The following is a 19,266-nucleotide window of genomic DNA, read 5'->3' as shown; positions in this document are numbered from 1 at the left end:
TAAATACAATGAAATTAAGAGCGCTACTCCTGATCAGTAGAATAAAAAGACACCGGAAGAACATCACAAAGTGAAAAACAACTTAAGCAAACAAACATCTACAGCTGACAACACTGGTTTAAACATAACTCGCTATAAATAAATCCAATGTAATTAGCACTAGAATAAGAGTTTGTATTGCCCTATAATACATTTAATGTATATACAGTATATGTATGTTTTAAATAAATCAAACATTATTTAGAGTACAATGACTTATAACATTAATAAGTAATAATACAGTAATAACCGTATTAAAACTAAAAGTTATCCCATATGTAAAACAGGAAGTTCAAAAACTAAATTATATGGTTCATAATTAAAATCGGCTCAGAATCTATTTTGACCAACAGTAACACATATTGTTGTGACAAAAGTCCATAGACGATAATTGAGTCAGTATGGTCAGTGTCACTTCAATGTCTCACGCACACATACACACACACACACACACACACACACACACACACACACACAGACCCTGGCATAATGCATGACCAGGCACCCAGATGGCAGTGAAACACAGAGAGCTTTAGCTTCTGATGGTTTGCATACCTCATCACTTGTGACCTTGGCACCAACGCACACACAGATTAAGTGAGACAGTAGGACCCTCATCCCGGCCTCCCGTCCCCCTAATTCTGTCCTCTGCTTCCCTGCATGGCTCGGTGTTGCCCTGCAGGCTTTAGATCACCCTCTTAAATCCCACCTGTTTAGCCTGGAGGGACAGGGGAAAGCCAACACCACATACGCTTCTGTGCCCCTTCAACACTTCCTAGAAAGACAGCATGAGAGTTAGAGGATTATATAAAATGGAGGTCTATCTGTCTCTGTCACATTCACACAAACACACACGTGCATTCTCTCTTTCATCCGTCTCACACACACCTCTGTCCACAGTGGATTTGTTCAGCGTGCCTGTCCGCCTCTGATTCAGCCTAAGTGGAAATCTTTCTAAGAAACAGGTGATGAGAAAGGATTTGTTGAGATTAATATTTCTCCTGACAACTCGGTATGAAATATTGTGTTGTACAGTAGATAGTCATTAGGGCGTTTGACTCTGTGCCCAACCATGATTGATCTGAACTGAGCCTGCTGGGCTGGGAACAGGCCATAAAAAAGCTGATAATACAAAGTCACAATGTGATACTTTTTTTATTTATTAATCCACATAAAGTAGGGCAATTTGTCTTGGTCAACCCCTACCTAAGGCAGTCAGAGTCAATTACAATTAATCAGAATTAAATCGATATATGGATAAAAATAATAGATCTAAAAAGCTTTATGTGATGAGATCTGGTATGTTACTATTTTATGTTGAGCCTGGAAGAAAAAAAGAGAATTTTTCCAATGTGGCATCTTAATTATGTAAATCATTGTCAACAATGTTGCCTGTTGTTTCTTCCTTTTTTTGATTAATCAATGAATTAAAAAAAAAAAGAAAAAAATGAAAATATGAAAAATGCCAGTCACAAGTTTCCAGAGCCCATTGTGACCTGTAAATAGCAGATGTTGTCATACCAAACAAAGACATTCAATTTACAATGATATAAACCAAGGAAATCAGCAAATCTGAGATCATTTGAGACGCTAAAATGTTTGGCATTTGAGCTTGATAAGTTACTTAAAAGTTAATTAATTCAACTTAAAAATAGTTAGTTATTTTCTGTCAGTCAACCAATCAACAATTTTTTTCAGCAAAAACACTAATCTTGTTAGTTGCAGCCCTAGTTTATGTACTCAGCATAAACTTTCTGGAACATGTTTTCCAAGATAATCTTAGTTATAAAGAAGTACGTACTGTATGTTGGTATGTGACCTATGTCTACTTTTTTTCAGGAACACAATGAGGATGTTCTGATTATACAATATTTTCAGCATATGGTGAGGATTTAGAGAAAGAAAAGAGGTTTAGTTTTAAAGGACAGCACGTGGATCAGCAGTCAGGTTTTAGCCCACTGGTGTTGTGTTGAAGATAAAGGTGAAAAAATAGGCTGAACAGAAACGCTGAAGGAGCTACTGTACCGTTTCTTCACAGTCCACACACTGACCACAGCTACTTCAGCTTCTTCCCCCGCCGATGATGTTTTTACTGTGTCAACATTTTCCCAGGAGCACTGACCTCAGCACAGTAGCAGTCATTGGTCAATCTTAGCGTCTTTGTCATATCGTAACAGCATGCATGGTGTCTTTTCACCCTCAGTGAGGTGAAGTCATCGCCTCAGTCAACAAGATTTGATTTCTGAGCAGAAGTTGTGGGTGGGTGTTGCTGCCATGACCTATAAGAAGAAATATTTCATGCACATGGGTGTTTGTAAGTGTCAGAGCCCAAATCGGTTGTCAATGGATTCATATGGAGTCCCACCAGAAACAGGTCTGTTGCACATTTTAAGTTCAGCTACAACTAATTTATACTTCTGCTATAAATGTATTGATTATTTTGTCAGATATTTAATCATATGAAATCTGTGGAATTGGGAAAAATAGACCTTTTGATTTTTTTTTTTTAATTGTTGGACAGGAAAAAAATAAATTTAAAGGCATCAGTTAGGTCTTTGGTAGTCTCGCATTGCCAGACCTTCCTCCACAGCGCTGTGGAGGAGGGTCTGGCTAGTCCACACAGCATTCCTGGATAGGAGGAAAATGTGGTTTACGTGGCATTTCTTTAAACCAATCACAATCGTCTTGGGCGGCGCTAAGCCCCGGACATAATGACGGTGCCTCTGCAAAATAGCTTCAGGGAGGAACTTGTTTTGGTGGAATGTACGTTCAAAAGTTGTTTTAGTCGAGCAACAGAAAACTGAGATTGGACAGATAGTCTAGCTAGCTGTCTAGATTTACCCTGCAGAGATCTGAGGAGCAGTTAACCATTAGAATGCCAACACAAAGAAAGTGTGGGACATCTGGCCTAAAAAGAGGGACATCCGTGTGGCCGGGTTGGATCAGTGGTTAGAGCAGGTGCACATATACTGAGAGGTTTATGCCTCGACGCAGAGGTCCAGGATTCAAATCCGACCTATGACGATTTCCTGCATGTCTTCCCCCTCTCTCTCCCCTTTCTCACCTACCTGTCCTGTCGAAATTAAAGGCGGAAAAGCCCCCCCCCCAAAAAAAAGAGAGGGACATCCGGCAGTATTTCCAGCGGCACCTCACACACACACACACACACACACACACACACACACACACACACACACACACACACACACACACACACCATAACCTCTTCTGCTGTACTGTCCAGTTCCTAGCCTGATTATATTTCCACCCTACGAGCCCCACATCAGCAGTAGACATCAGGGATTTCTTCCAGCTCCTGTTCAAAAGCTTACTGCTGCCCCCAAAGCCTGCGGTCTACCCACCAACAGTCGTAAGGAGGCAGGAGGGACCCAGGAGTCGCAGTCCTTTTAGTCTTATAGGACTCCAAACGGTCTCTTAAAGGGAGTTTGCGATGTTTGGGCTGGGAACACTATAACGGTACACCCACAGCATGCCTGCTCTGCTTCTCCTCACTCTCCATCACAGGGACAGAGAAGGCGTTCACATGTTTTAACAGGCTCAGCTTTACCGTCCTCTTGATACAAGATGGCTGGTAAAAGAAGCTTCTGGGTTCAAAGGTTGAAGCCCCAGCATTTGGTCATTAAAGGGGGTTTCCAGGTTTCTGAAGGCGAGTTTGTGAAATGTGGCGTTTAGTGCAAGCAGAGAGGTCAGAGGAGAAGGCTCTGTAGCGCTCTCTGAGTAATCGATCTACTGGGAAAAATGAATGCCATGTTTAAAGACGTATGAAAATGACAAAAAATAACACATGAATGTGAAATAAGAAAACGTTTGCTTGCATTTTTAAAATGGGTCTATAAAAAAATAAATAAAAATAAGAAATAAGAAAATAGATTAAAAAAAGAATTGCACCTTCATATTTATAGCCAGCATGTCTGTAGTTTGCTCACTCATAAAAACTATGTACTTTAAAACTAGATGGTAATAACATACACATGTTTCTGTCCATTAGAAAATGATTCATGACATAATGTGATTTTTTTTTTTTTTTTTTTTTTTTTATGTAGTGTGTTTCATATTTCTATAAAGTATATTTCAGCACTTGAACTTAAATATTTTACACTTTGAGTTGAAGGCAGGTTCAATTAGGAAGATTAAAGATGAGATTAATACATCGATAAATAAATCACAGTTTCTGGGCAAATAATTGTGGAAGATATTTCCACTGAGCAGCAGTAGCAGTAACCCCACATGACACCACAGCTCTGCCCTGCTCCATTTATCTTGGCCTCAATTGGCCAGGACATCCCTTCTGTCTTTCTGTCTCTCCCCTACTTTCTCCTCTACTCTCTACTATCTGTGTCTGTGTAACTTTGCTCCTCAGTCTTGTGCATTTCATATTTAACAACGTAGTGTTGGATTGTGTATACTGTGTGTAACTATGTTCAGTATTGAGGTCATATAGTTTGTGATGTTGCGTATTGTATCCCCCTTTGCACGTACTGTATTAAGTGTCCAAATCACCTCTCTGTAATGTCATCAAAATTGAACAGCTTTACAAACGTGTAGTATCTATAACTATAACTATCTATATGCAATGTTGTATTGTCTTATATTGTACAGGTGTGGCTTTTTATTTTGTCCACTCTTGTACATGTGCAGCAAGAGTTGGAGTTGTGTTGGTGATGCTGGCAAAGTGAGGATGTAAGCCTTTGAGGTTTGTACTTGAGGCATGTCAGTCGTCTGACCAATAAGAATAATTTGGGATTCAGTTGTAAAAGAGGGAGGAGAACAACACAACCACTCACCCCAGAGACCAGAACACAAATCAGTAACAATAGAGAGAGAAAAGAAGGGTCAACCTATAATAATTCATTCGTTCATGGCAAAGGGAAATTGATTGTAATAGCTGGCAATGCCGTCAAAATGTGTAGATATAATGAGCATTATCTCCATTGGTAAATACAGGAATTCATGCCTCTTTGTTGCTGTGCATTGTGTCTGCATGCATGCACTGTTTCAGTTTTGTAGAAATATTTGTTGGCTGATGTGTGTGTGCGTGTGCCTTTTTGTATTTACCGTGCGATATTGCGTGCTCACATGTGACAGCCAGCCTCCAACAACGGAGCAGAGGAGAGACGGAGGAATGAGTGCAAAAAGCAAATGTTGCTCAGTGGACTGCGAATAACCCGCCTGAGGACATCAGAGAGAGAGAGAGAGAGAGAATGAATTGAACATTTTAAATTTAAAACAGCTTATTATATAGGTAGCCAATGGGCCTGTTTCTGAAAAAAATGAGATTTTAACTGTGTCGGGGGTCGGGTTCGGTTACTGCTCTGTCGGACGCGGGCCGGGCTCGGACAGAAAAATGCGTCCCGATCCGCGCTCTAGCACACACACAACACACACACACACACACACACACACACACACACACACACACACACACACACACACATTGTTCTTTTATTCTATTTTCCCCTCCATCCAGATGTCCACTCAGCAAGAATCCAGATGGCCTGGATACCCATATTGGAGAGGTGCTTTTGACGCACACACAGATCCACACAAACACACACAAAACAGCATGGCCATGTTTTTCTCCCTCTCAGAGGGAGGATTAACTCTTTTCAAGAGGGCTCCCCCTCCTCTTGCCATCGTCTCTTCTCTCTCCCCCCCCCCCCCCTCGGCCTGCTTCGCCTTCATTGGCTGCTTCTATCAGGACTACCCCTGACTGGATCGGCGATACTACAGGACACAGGAGAGCAGGGAGGAGGTGGGATGGGTTGATGTTGCCACGGTAATAGAAGAGGCGACCACTCACAAAATCATCGAGCCGGGGCTGAAATGGAAAAAAAATAATCAAGTGGAGGGGTGTGGAAAGTGGGTCAGAGGGTGAGGGACTGAAAGGAGGAGAGGAGGGGAAAAACAATAACAACAACAGCCGGGGATTAGGCATCGGCTGAGCAATCAGGAAGTCTATTTAGGACAAAGCATCGTTTAAAATCCTCCCAGACTTTAGCAGTGATCGTCAGAGCTGAGCTGCCAGTCCAATTGGACAGCTGCTCAATATCTATGGGGGGGAAATAGAAACAGGGAGAGAGAGAGGGACATCGCTGGATATGAAGAGCATGCGTCAGCAATAAGGCAGGGCAAACAAGAGCAGTTAGAGAGAGAGAGAGGGAGAGACAGCAAAGATGAGCGAGGTACAGCGAGAGACAGATTGAGGGTAGAGGTTATTACTGTGGCGCGAGATGGGTCGACAGAAATAGAGTCTGCTGGATTTGTCACCTCCAGTGCCACACCTTGGCTGCATCATCCCAATGCTCCTTCCTGGCTGCAGCAGCTTCTACACATGGGATTTCCTTGTCTAGGAGGACAATTAATGACCAGTAAATTAATTTGGAATGATCGGTTTAACACCTCGGATGCTCTCTGAAGATGTAAGCCCCTGGCATGTGAAAAGGACAAACTGTACTGTCTTTTATTGAATTGGATTGTCTTCTGTTTTTCTTCAGAAGAGGAAGAATCCCTGCCTGCCCACACAACAATGCAAAAATAGGGACTATTTCATTCAGCATCAATAATTGCTGTCTGCAGCTTGCCAGAGCTATTTCCATAAAGATAAGCACCTGTGTTTTTACAGACTGGTCAGTCAGTGAACACAGCCCTGTTATCACCGTGCGAACATGAGGAACTCATTGTCTGGCCATTTTCAAGGAAAGCTGACTCAACCTAAATGAGGAAGACAATGAAGGTGGGCGTATTGGAGGTATACAGCGGCAGCACAGTTAGTCGAATGATTAGAGATATTGTGCTCAGCTACCTGAAATAATGCAGTGCTGTACTGTGCATGACATGCAGAATACTGTACTTGTCTTCTAATGACAGGACAGACCTCAAAGCGGGCCAACAGACCTGACTGACTGTGCGTGGGTTGCTCACTGACTGGAGCTGTGGCTATTTGAGGACTTTAAGGACACGTAGCCCCGGGCAGGTACTGGCCGGTGTTGGAGCCCCACCATGGGGGAGACGGCAGAATACCAGAGGCTGCAGGAGACGTCAGAGTCTGACTACCAACGCCTGCCCAGCGATGACGAAGAGGTAGACCTCTACACTTCCTTGATTATACCCTGCCGCGCAGCTTTAGACAAACATGGATGACAGATAAACAATTCAGCAGGTATTATGGAAAATGAAAGGGTGTGAGATGATGTAAGGCTTTGTTGTGGTGTTTTCCGAGGGAGGGCATATCTCTCACTAAACAGAAAATAAATTTTGGAGTGCAATACAAGCAATTGGGTAATCAGTAGATTATAGTTATCATGACACTAGTATGTATTTTCTTTGTGGCAGTAACGTTAGAAACAGTGTTGCACCTTTTTCGTGTGTGCAGATGCGATTTTGGATGTGTAACTTTTGTGTTTGTGTCATTACCCAAACAGGAATTTTGGTCAACATTCACAGACAGCTGTTTTCATGTGACATCTGGGATTTTCATGGGTCATGGGTTAGCACCTGACCAAGAGGCAGTGACAGAGGTATTGTGTCAAAAACCTGTCAAGATGAGTCGTTTTGACATGTCACAACAGTATAATAAATAATAAAATAAATGTTGGCTAAATTCAATTTAGCTTTTTCAGGTTCAGGGTCCTGGTATTGTGCATGCTATCTCCCTGTCACACTGTCATGACTTACTGAGACACTATGGAACAGAGCCAACGTGAATGGTAATACTACACACCTGTGCTTTTCCTATCATTACAAGAAAGTGCTGTGAAAAAGACCTACAGTAATGTCTAAATATAAATCTGTATCATAGATTCCTATAAGCGCTCATGCATCTGTCACACAGAACCAGCTCTTTCACACTTGCATGTCACCATCACTCTCCTCAACCACCACATACTCACGCTCACCACACACAGCACTTCTCACCCACACACAAGGCCAGCCCGTGTGTGTGTGTGTGTGTGTGCGCGAGCACGCACGCTTTATTGAATGCAGAACCATGAGGTCATTGATGAGGTGCTGCAGAATGAGCTTGGTGACAGGCAAACTATGACATTTTATAGCCTCCCACCTCTTCCGCAAACACCCACGTCCTTTCACAAACCCTGTGACATACCGTATGGACAGGCCTCACTGTTCTTTTGGCTTGGATGGGGTCTGCAATGCCTTTGCCACTATGCTGTCAGTGTGCTTGCCTTTTTAAAATCGTTATTGGTAGCATACTGTTGGGAGGCAGATGGGAAATGTGGCAAAGAGAGAGAGGGGATGACGTACAAAAAGGTTCCTGGCTGGATTTGAAAAGTACACATCACTACAGTGGTATAGTGACCAGGGGTCCGTTTCAGGAAGGAGGTTTAACAAACTGAGTTGATTTACCCTGAGATGGGAAACTCTGAGTTTTCGGTTCCAGAACAGCTGATGTGAGTTGGTTCAATCAACTCAGAGTAGGTTCACTCTACAGCAGCATGAATGGAGACATGATACTATGATTCACCATGGTAACAACCACAACCAAACTGGTCGAGCGCACGTACAGCGAGTTTGAACATGTATTTAGTTAAAAAAAAGCAACACAGCGGCTGCTGTAAAATAGCGAGAACTGATGTGGGAGAAAATTGCTGCTCGAGTCAATGCGTAAGCTCTAATATAGTGTGTTAATTTCATATTTAATCACAGGTAACCTATAATATTACTGGTGAAAACTGGAATGGTAGGCTACACCTATAATTTCATTTAGGTGCAATCCTGCAGGTGAAAAAGTAAACTACTACTAATCCCATTCTGAGGTTGCAGCACCATCATTAACAGAATTATGATTTACAATCATTTTTTTTTTTAATGTCTCTTACTGGTTTGTGTCCAGGGAACTCTACACAAACTTTTCAGAGCGAGGCACACTCTTCTGACGGCGCTTTGCTACAGTGGCTTTACTAATATGTTCCGCATCACCAATATTATAAAGAAAACTGCCGTTTGCAAAAAAACATAATGCGACACAAAGAATGTGCTGTGATGTAGAGCATGCCCAAGATGGGTGACGTTAGTGATGTGAGGACGGATAAGGTTATGTAGGCTCCATAACTGATAGACTGGGAAGAAAAACAAGATACCGCTCAAAGTTATCTGGAAATGAAAATGCATCTATAGTCGGGGCCTCAATATCATCTCCCGATGTATGTTTAAGTCTCTGCGGAGTAATACAGCTTCTTCATCAACGGGATTGTCGACAAAAGGAAATGCCATGTTTTGAGAAAAACATTTTTTATAGTCTGCCTAACACAGTTAATAAACCAACCCTGTTTTTTATTCATGCAGACAACAAACTGCGCTAAAATGCGCCTGATACAGACTGAATGAATGAATGAGGAAATGAAAGAGCGCTGTCAGAGGGAGGAGACAGAGAAACTCGAGGTTTCTTGAAGAAAACCTGCTCCTGACCAGGTTAGGTTCACAGGCTCAGTTACCATAGTAACTGACTCTGAGGTTAAGTTACCTCTCTTTCTGAAACGGGCTAGAGTTACCCCTCTCTCTAAGGTTTGATTAACCTCCCTTTCTGAAACAGAAAACCCAGAGTTTCTCTCATCTCAGGGTTAACAAACTCAGTTTTCACTAAACCTGCTTTCTGAAACGGACCCCTGGCTGTTATTAGCTTATTGCTGATGTATATCATGCAAGTATCGAAAGATTTCAAACCACACCCAGCCCTGCTCTCAGTCTGTCCTGGGATTGAGTCCAGCCCTCCACGACCCTGCACAGGATAAGGTATTACAAATGGACGGGTGGATGAATGTGTAGATCTGTGCAACAGTATAAATATGACTGTCGACTGAGTGTGGCGTTTAGGGTCTGTGTGCTAGTTCAGCAGAGTTAAGCCGGTGGACACAGCAGCTGTCCTGGTTTCTGTGGGCTGAATCCGATCACTCTCTTTTTTTAAAGCTGCAGCTTTGTGCTAAATACAGCGGTTTTCTAGTTCTAATGCACACAACCCTAACACACTGCATGCAGCCGTCTCCATCAGGAACTCGGAGATAAAGATATGTAAGAACAGATGAACTGAGGCACTAAGAGAGAGAGAAAGATAAGGAGAGAGGTTAGAGTCCCGTGACTCCCTTCAAATACATGTACTTATTGTTCTATCAGAGCAATCATTTTATGCTTAATACGGATCTAGTTCTGATAGACTTTGGAGCATGAAGGAATTAGTGAGCTTCAACCAGCACTACATTGTTGAGCATTTGCTATATTTTGTAAATGGAAATAATAAATACTCTCTCAGCGTAGCACATATTTGACTAAATATTGGGTTCACACGCTGTTGACTGTCGGTAGGAGGTCAGTCATCATTGACCAACATTTTTCACGAACACCCTCCTTTCCCCTTTTAACCAGCTTTAGGGGATCAAAGAAGAGATTGCTCAGATGGGTGTATTTTCAGGGTGGAGGCGACATTAGGATGTATTAGTGGGGGTTGTTTTGGTCGTCTGGCATTATGCTTATTTGGCCAAGCTACCAAAAGGGGACACATATATGTTCTGTGTTCACCTAGGAGCAGTCTGTTTGTATCCAAAACAGTTTTCATTCCCACAGTCTGTTCCACCCACCGCATGACGCCTCTCCTCTCCTGACTCTGTGAATGAAGAGGTGATGTGGACAGTGAAGGGATTTACGGAGAATGTAAAAAGACAGACTTTGATAGAGAGTTACTATCTGTGAGATCAGGAATGACGCATCTCCGTTTGTCTGTGCATGCAGGCCTCCGTCAGAGGCATCATCTGTGTGTGTGTGTGTGTGTGTGTGTTAAGATATTTTGCTTGCACAGTTGTAAGAGGGATTAATGATGTTTATTCTACTACTCCTCACTCTGCTCTGCCGGTTTTTGGCACCCACCACCAAACCGCAGATTGACGTTTTGCCACCAAAAGGTTGCAACTTACTTTAGAAATGCACTGGCAGCACGTCCACCCGTATCCACTAAGCTATCTTAATTCCCAACACTGTACGTCAATGTGAATCCAGCCGTGAGTGCAAGCCTCTGCATGCCTGTGTCTGTGTACAGTGAGCATCATATTACAGAATCAAGCTTAATGTGTGTGTGTTGTGTGTGTATTACTCGGACATAATGCAGACCTCACACAGCGCTTTGTTCTTCATAATCTCATTAGCCAGCAAGCCACTAATTTGATGTCAGTTCATGATAATACAATCTACATGGTCAGACGTTTAACTTGGGCTTGGCATTCCTTCATATTCCAGTTGAACGGCCATTGAGTCATACTACTGTGTGTGTTTGTGTGTAGGCACAAGAAAGAGAGGGAGATGGAGGCCAGATAGGAGCAGCTGGAGAGGCCCACAGTAGCTGCTTCATTGTAAGTGAGGGACCAAACAAGTCAGGCACAATTGAAGAGTTTTATTTACTCAAATATGAGTCCATGAGAAATAAACCATTTATTTACCATATTTAACAATTAACAGGGCAAAGTCATGCAGCTCTTTCTTGCTTCATATGAACTGCGGTCCACATCTGAAGTTAGAGGCATCAACAACATGTACATTTACATGCACTTTAGTATCCCGTTTTTGAGTATTATCCCGGTTTTGATCATTTTCGGGATATGGTTTCTGAAACCAGGATATTGTGTTTATTGTGCAACACATAACTATGAACTTTACCCATATGGCCAAACAATGAACAGAAAAGGAGGGGGGGGGGGGCAGTGGACCATATATTATATTATACTAAAATGAGTAGATAACATTAACTGTAGATTCTAAATGCTAAATAAAATCAGTATGATATATATGATACAATGTGTCACTATTTAACTTATAAATAACCACGTGAACATCACCTCATGACTTTATAGAGGTAAAATAAAATGGTGTGAGGAGGAGATACAGGTAGTGCTTTGCAGTCGTCACTAATAACTTAGTGAATAATATCTAAATATATTACCAGAATCAATCGAGTGAAAGCTAATTTTAGGATTTGAGTGTGCTACATTGTTCAATTGACTGGTTTAATCATCCTGATTCTCTTCATGTTACTATGAATACAGTGCAGACTACATGATAGCAGTGACCTAATGCTGCTGTTGCACCCATCCACCCCACTGAATACTCCATCATAGATTGGTGCTACCTAGTGGTATAACAGTGGAGCTGCAGGTTGACTTACTGACCATTAATCGTATTGGTCTAAACCCAAGGACACTTTACAGAATTACTGTGGCTAAGCTAAAGGAAGTTGTAGGCTGTGGTAAACAGGTGGTGTTTCAGGAGTTTTTTAAATGATGGCTGAACGAATCCAGGAGGAATCCACACCTAAACTAAAAATAATGACTGACTGAGACTGTGGAGCCAGCTTTCCCCCTCAGCTTTTCCTCATAAAACATTTGTGAAGCACATGAAAAATAAAAGGTACTCTAGAGGCTGTTGACCTTTAGGAGGCTTCCCAACATTGCAAAATACTGCATGTGAGGGAGTGTTAGAGCTCTATAGTAGCATGTGTGATGAGAGTTTGTGATTTAACCGCAGCCCCCTTTCTATGGGCGTGGAAAACTTGCAAGCTTGATTTGATTGTTATACACAATACATTGAAAGATCTGACACACTTGTCAATACAACCTTCTGGTGTGCAAGAGCATTGTAGTGATAAGTACAATACAATGAAATAAAATGAGTAATGAGGAATACAAACAAAGAGGAAAGCGCCGGCCTTTGACAATCTGCTTCTAACTGTAGGTGCTCTATGTTGAGGCAGGTAGGCAATCACATAGAAGTAAAAAACTGCCCAATTAGTATACATTATGACCAAGCAGGACATGGCAGTCATGTCAAATGAGATAAGATAAGATACTTTATTAATCCCACACTGGGGAAATTCCTTTGTTACAGCAGCTCAAAAGAAAAAAACCACACACATCAGAATAACACAAATACACATTATTAGAAATAGAAAAAAATAGAATTAGTTATAATAATAATAATAATAATAATAATAATAGTAATAATGCAAATGTTTTTACACTATAAACACCCTTATATAAACAGACCGTATATATACACAGCGCCCTTACATAAACAGAACGTATATAAACACATAGACATACCTACTCATATAGGAGCAGGGGGACGAACTAAAGAGACCTCGTCCACGAGGGCTCCCTGGAACCCATTTGATCTAGTCTTTTGTGATATTAGGGGATTTTTTTTGGTAATATGTTCCATTTCCTTAGTTCTACTACTACAACTATGAGCTAGGGCAAACAAGATAAATTAATCTATATCCCTGTCATGTTTATAATGATATTTTGATTAAAGTAAGCCATTTAGACAAATAGATAAAATGTATGCAATGTTCTTAGATCACAAGTATGAAGAGACACAAGCACAAAACTATAGAACACAGCAGCAGCACATGCCCCTCAGATTTGTCTGCTGTCCAGTCTTTAATCAAAGACAGACATTTCATGACAACATCCCTATTTTGTTGTTGTTTTCTCTTTCCTTCCCCTCCGTCTCCACCACTCCACCGTCTGCTCACCTCCCTTCCTTCCTCTAGTAAACACACCACAATTCCTAATCAAAAGCAGAGAGAGAGAGAGACAGAGAGAAAGAGAGAGAGAGAGACTTAATAATGTCTGGCGAGAGACAGAATGAGAGGGGGCTTGCTGCTACTGGGGGTCTGAAAAGCAGCTGGTAAGGGTTTGTTTATATTCAGAAGAGGGAGAGAGAGATAACATTTTTGGAGGATTAGAGGCAGGAAATAAAAGGCAGCACCAAATAAAGAAGAAAATGCAATGGGTTGGCGAGACGGGGAGGGAGGGGAGGCTAGGAGAGGGTAGCAGAGTGAAAGAGAGTGGATTAATGAAGGAGTGAAGCATAGGGAAGAGAAGGGTGAGGTTAGGACTTTTATGCAGTGGTAAAAGACTGAATAGATGTCAGTGAGACAGAGAAGGAGTGGGGGAGCTGACTGAAGTTAGGTGGACTGGGCGGGTCTTGTTAAGATAATTGGTTTTTATTTTGACCTGTAACTTAAAGTATTAGTCACCCACAGACAGACATCTGCAGCCTCTGTGATTTATAATCACCAGTCAGGCAACAGACTTCTCTGTTTGTACGACTGTAAAAGGATTTAGTGTTGTAGATGTGTGATTGTTTATCCAGTAAATAAATGAATTCAGTCTACTTTCCCTGTGCCATGATGGAGCCGCTGCTGCCTTTTAAACATGCTGTTCAGGTTTAAAATGACATTTTCAAAGGTCTAGATTGCAGTTGTATCTACGTAAAGCTGCAACTAAAGAAAAACAGTTTTCAGTATTGATTAATCTACCGATAATCTTGTCTATTAACTGATTAATCGTGTAAAAAATGTCATAAAAAGCTGTTACACTTTTCTAAAGGCCAAGTTTATGCTTTCAAATGGTTTGTTTTGTCCGATCATCAGTTCAAATTCCCCAAATAATTGATTCGCAATCACATTATACAAAGGCAAACAGCACATATCATGATGAAACTAAGAAGCTGAAACTAGGTAATGTTTGGGGTTTCTTGCTTGAAAAATTACTTTAAATAGTCGGAAAATATTTTTCTGTTGATCGACTAAATGATCAAGTGACTAATTGTTTCAGCTGTAGTTGTGTGATTTGTGCTTGTTGAGCAGATACTCTTACATAAAGTCTGATGACAAAGCAACACATATTGCACTGATTCCCAAAAAGTTTAAGAGGAAAAAAAGAATATCTTATAAATAAATATTCCCATACATATTTTATGTGAATATTAACTGTCCTCATCCCCAGAGTGTATACCACAAGAGTGTCACAAGTTCACTCAAAGCCAGTGGTTTTAGTGACAGTCAAACTCAAAACCCCAAAAGTGAAATTTCTCCACTGTGGTGAATTTTATGATAAGCAGGCATGAGAAAAGCTGTGGAGAAGGGGAAGAAGTGGTTGTGTGTGTGTGTGTGTGTGTGTGTGTGGGTGGGTGGGGAGTTGCATCACAGGAAACAAGCTCTCTCCATCCTGCAGTTGAATGTGACCCTTTGGCCCTGGATCAAATGCTCCTCCGGGCTGAATACCATGAAGCCTCTGTCCTCTGCACCACGCACTGCTCTGCACTGCACGGACCGTCTGACTGACTGCAGGAGGGAAAGGAGGGGGGAGGACAGAAAGATAGGGTGAGAGTGTAGATCAGGGAAAAGTACAGCAGTAGGAGGTAGGAATAGGGGTACGTGGGGGAGAAAGTGGAAGAAGAAGGGAAGAGACGACAACAGAGTGAAGATCAAGTCAGAGGAAAGAGATATAAACACTTAACATACAGCACAAAGCACACATCGCTGTTCTCTGAAACCAACGAGACATGCATCTTGTTACACCCTAAAATGTGAAACCAGAGACAGTCACTCACTTTGGCTCTCACGTCCCTGCTGCCTGCCCGACTGGCAAGCGATTGAATCAGGGAGAAGTCGCTCCTATTTTTAGCCCCATGCTCTATGGAGGGGTGGAAAAGCAAACAGACAAGAGAGAGAGAGAGAGAGAGAGAGAGAGAGAGAGAGAGAGAGAGAGAGAGAGAGAGAGAGAGAGAGAGAGAGAATTTGTGAAGTTCTGCAAGTCTGGATCATTGGCTCACTGCTGTCTGGGGAGGACACATGGCTGGACTGGGCACAGGGCAGAGCTGAGAGGCTTTTCTCTGCTACAGACAGCAGCTCTTAATCCCTCTACAGGCTTTTTCACATATTTGAAGACTGGTTAAGTTCCGTTTGCATGCTGAAGTGCTGCATGGATGCCTCTTTGCCTTCTTGAAGGAGCTGTAGCTAAAGAAGGGGCTAACAGGACGATTGCCCCGCCATGGAATGTTATAGATTTGCAAACAGGATCTTAGGAAGTTTTTCTTCCCTCTCCCGGGTTTGGAGCTGCGGGTCTGGATCCGAGGAGCGTGTGCGCTTCTTTGAATTCCCTCAGAGACTGGGAACATCAAATTGGGAGGACTGTGACTCCGGTAATGGTTTAAGAGACCAGCAGCCACCTCTGGCCATTTAAATACGCACGCACACTTTTTGCACCTACTGTACACTCATCCAGACAAAGGAATTCAGGATGCGACGCTTTGACAAGCTGAAAAAGTCATTCCCCTTCCTGGCACACTTTCATATATATCGAGTAAGTCTGGTGTCTGTCTGATGGTGGCTCTCTTTGGTCCACTGAGGGATTTTGTTATTTGGAAATATGACATGGATATTATAAACTATAGTCAGGATCATGTGGTCTACCCAGATGTTTGAATGTAGCGTCTATATCATAAATATGGTGGAGGTCAGTCCTGTGTGTGTGTGTGTGTGTGTGTGTGTGTGTGTGTGTCTCTCTCTCCAGCTGGACTCTGGCCATCCTCTGGGAGTTGTTGTTATTGCAGCAGGATGTTAGAGCAGAACAGATCTGGTACAGGACATGGCTTTGGCCAGGAGGGGTGTGTGTGTGAGAGAGAGAGAGCATGCATTTCTTCACTACCATGAGGATTGAGTTCAGGCCAGAGGCATTTCTCACCAGGGACATCATGTTGTTTCTCTGCATCTGAATTCCTACATCTCTCTCCATTCTCTCTCTGTCATACTTGTTGCTTCTGTCTCTTTCTTTTTACTTTTCATTTGAAACGGAAAACCAATTGGCCTATGCTCCTTGTTTTGTCACATTTCATGGAGAAATGACACTATTTAGAGCCTTAATACTGGACTTCTGGCCCTGGTTGGATTCCTCCTGGAGTCCTGTCACAAGTCACACTTAATGAAGTTTGAACGTAGCATTCCTTCTGCTGACCTCACACCCCCACAATGTGCATCTTCCTCATGCCATTATAAGAGAAGTCAAGATAAGCACCTTAAGATGCTTTACGTATCACATCATAACAAAGAAAGAAAGAACAGCTCATCATTTTCCTCCTCCCAAAATGTTACTTGACAGTGTCAGTTGTTGACAATATAGGATTTTTGTCAGATTAGACACAACTAGGGCTCGTTGATATGGCCAAAATCTTCTATCCCAATAAGTCACTTCATATCTTGATAACAATATATATCACAATATAGCATAGTAGTCTGGTAATTCAATCAATGCATACTCAATGAAATAACCACATGATAAAGCCTATTTTTGTATTCTCCATACTCCATGTTATCAAACAGTGCCTCTGTGGTTCGCTCCAGCTTTGCTACAACGTGCAATGATCAGAACGTAATGTGTCGTCCAAATGGCGTAGAAAAAATGGTTTTTCAACATCGCGATAGAAACCGATCTAGAAAAATATATACAATAGATATTTTTTATATAGCTTTGGCGATATAACGTCGTATCGCCCAGCCCTAGACACAACCCATCTTAACCACCTCTTTAAGTGAATGTATGACAACTCATGTCTGTACAGCACCTGTCTCCAAAAAGTGTAAAATGTAGGCCTAATATCCTGTTTCATGGGTTGTGTAAATTGGTTAGCAAGTTGACAGAGAAATCTGATAGAAGCACCTTGATTTTGACCCCTCATGGAAAGAGGCCCAAGAGGAAGCTGACTTGCGTCTTTGGCACCGTCCAGTGAAATAACACTTACATGTTGACTGCCAGGGAAGACCAGACTTGGGGCTGCATGATAAAGGGTGTAATAGTTCATGGTTTATGCTCTATAAAGGAATATGTTGTGCTGTATACAAAAATGTTTATTTCGTGGATGCAAAATAAATAGTTGGTTTGTTTAAATATTGTCAGGGGAATGTACTGCAGCCCAAATAAACATGGCACATAAAATGAGAGTATTTGGCACAGCTTAGCGCAGTCGTGAACCAGCCAAGAGTCCACTGGATCGTCTTTCTCAGGGTAGGGGTCAGGCATGATGCAGCAAAATAAAAAACACAGAGACGGATTCAAATGACTGCAGCTGTAGTTAATGCTGCAGGCATTTGGTGCAGCCTGCATCTCTATAAAGTTCTTACAGGTTATTAAATTATATTGGGTTAAGTTAATAACAGACTCGTTTTACCCGCTCCGCTCAAAACAGGATTTCTCTTTAAGGGAACATCAAAGACTATTCTCTGTTGGCCTGTTAAAGTGCCTCCTGCTGTTTGGACATCGCTAAAGAGATATCAGCTGACCCACTTTTATGTACATTGCAATGAATTTGTATCAGGATACGGACATCTGGCATAACCATTGGGGATTGAGCCCTCCCAGCAGATCGGCCTCAGTCAGACCTCGCATCAACAATTCATGGAAAATACAGGACCACTCACTTTCCATTGAAAAGGCAGGGTAGATGCATATTTTCACTGTTTTGGGGGATGGTCACATTACTTTTTAAAGTATGGCCCAACATTAGGTGTGTATTTGTGTGAGATAGAAATATGTCACGAAGTGACGTACTTTGAAACAAGCCCTTTATGAAGTTTAAATGACAGAAAGGAAGCTGCGACCTCTGACACTTTCCCCCAGACCTTGTAACCTTGGCTCAGACAGCACAGGAAGTTCCTCATTCACAGAGTCAAATTACTACACAGTGGAGTGACCCCTATGCCCCAGAGCATCCACCCTAAAGGTCTCCCTGTCAATCTCTGCAGATTAGGAATGTTTGTCTTTTTTGTGTTTCCCCTCATTGAGACTGGGAATAATACTGTGGACCAGACAGTGTGAGCAGGTGTAATGGAGAAGTAGATAAGCATTTGAGTGGTTCATCTTTAGGGTTGGGTACCGAAATGCGGTGCCAATAGGGCACCGGTTCCAACCTAAACGGTAGTAACGAGACCGAACAAGAACGAAAATTTCGGTGCCTGACTTTACACTACACTCAACAGCAGGTAACGTTAGCCTACCTTAAGCTAGCAGCTGGATTAAACACGGTTAAAATGCTGACAGCTAACGTTAAACAGTGTAATGTGTGACTGTATTTCAACACCGGGATGCAACAGTCCGCTCTGCAGCGCAGCAGATGCCGACGTCAGAAAAACACAGACGGTGCGTTCACTGAAACTGGTAACCTACAGCCTCGCGGTGCATTCAAAGTTATTGTAAAATACCCTTTACCCATCTGGTGGTTGTTTTTGTCATTCAACAGCAATTTACTGGTGAAATAAGTTATTGTTTATTATAAGTTATAGTTATTACATTACTATTAAATCATTTAATTTTGACCATATGGCCGTAGTAATAAACAAGTTGTTCTTAAATGTTGCCGACTGTTGTT

The 19,266-nt window shown here is 42.0% G+C and overlaps 1 protein-coding gene across 9 annotated transcripts in view; it reads left to right on the top strand.

Annotated features, from left to right (window-relative positions):
• The window catches only part of tnk2b (tyrosine kinase, non-receptor, 2b), a 65,530-nt gene that overhangs the window by 20,363 nt on the left and 25,901 nt on the right, over positions 1–19,266 (top strand). For 3 of the 9 annotated variants that reach the window (XM_031293162.2, XM_031293128.2, XM_031293112.2), the window contains exon 1: positions 6,104–7,140. The exons of 3 other annotated variants lie outside the window; for them this stretch is intronic. In XM_031293162.2, the coding sequence (XP_031149022.1) occupies positions 7,060–7,140 (81 nt within the window). In that variant the 5' untranslated portion in view covers positions 6,104–7,059. Of the gene's footprint in view, positions 1–6,103; positions 7,220–15,657; positions 16,209–19,266 lie in introns of those variants that run through there. 3 more of the 9 variants (XM_031293153.2, XM_031293120.2, XM_031293169.2) reach the window with 3 other exon arrangements.

This window comes from Sander lucioperca, chromosome 9 (assembly GCF_008315115.2).
Source record: "Sander lucioperca isolate FBNREF2018 chromosome 9, SLUC_FBN_1.2, whole genome shotgun sequence".
Taxonomy (NCBI): Eukaryota; Metazoa; Chordata; class Actinopteri; order Perciformes; family Percidae; genus Sander; species Sander lucioperca.
This window is presented reverse-complemented; position numbering and strand designations above follow the sequence as displayed.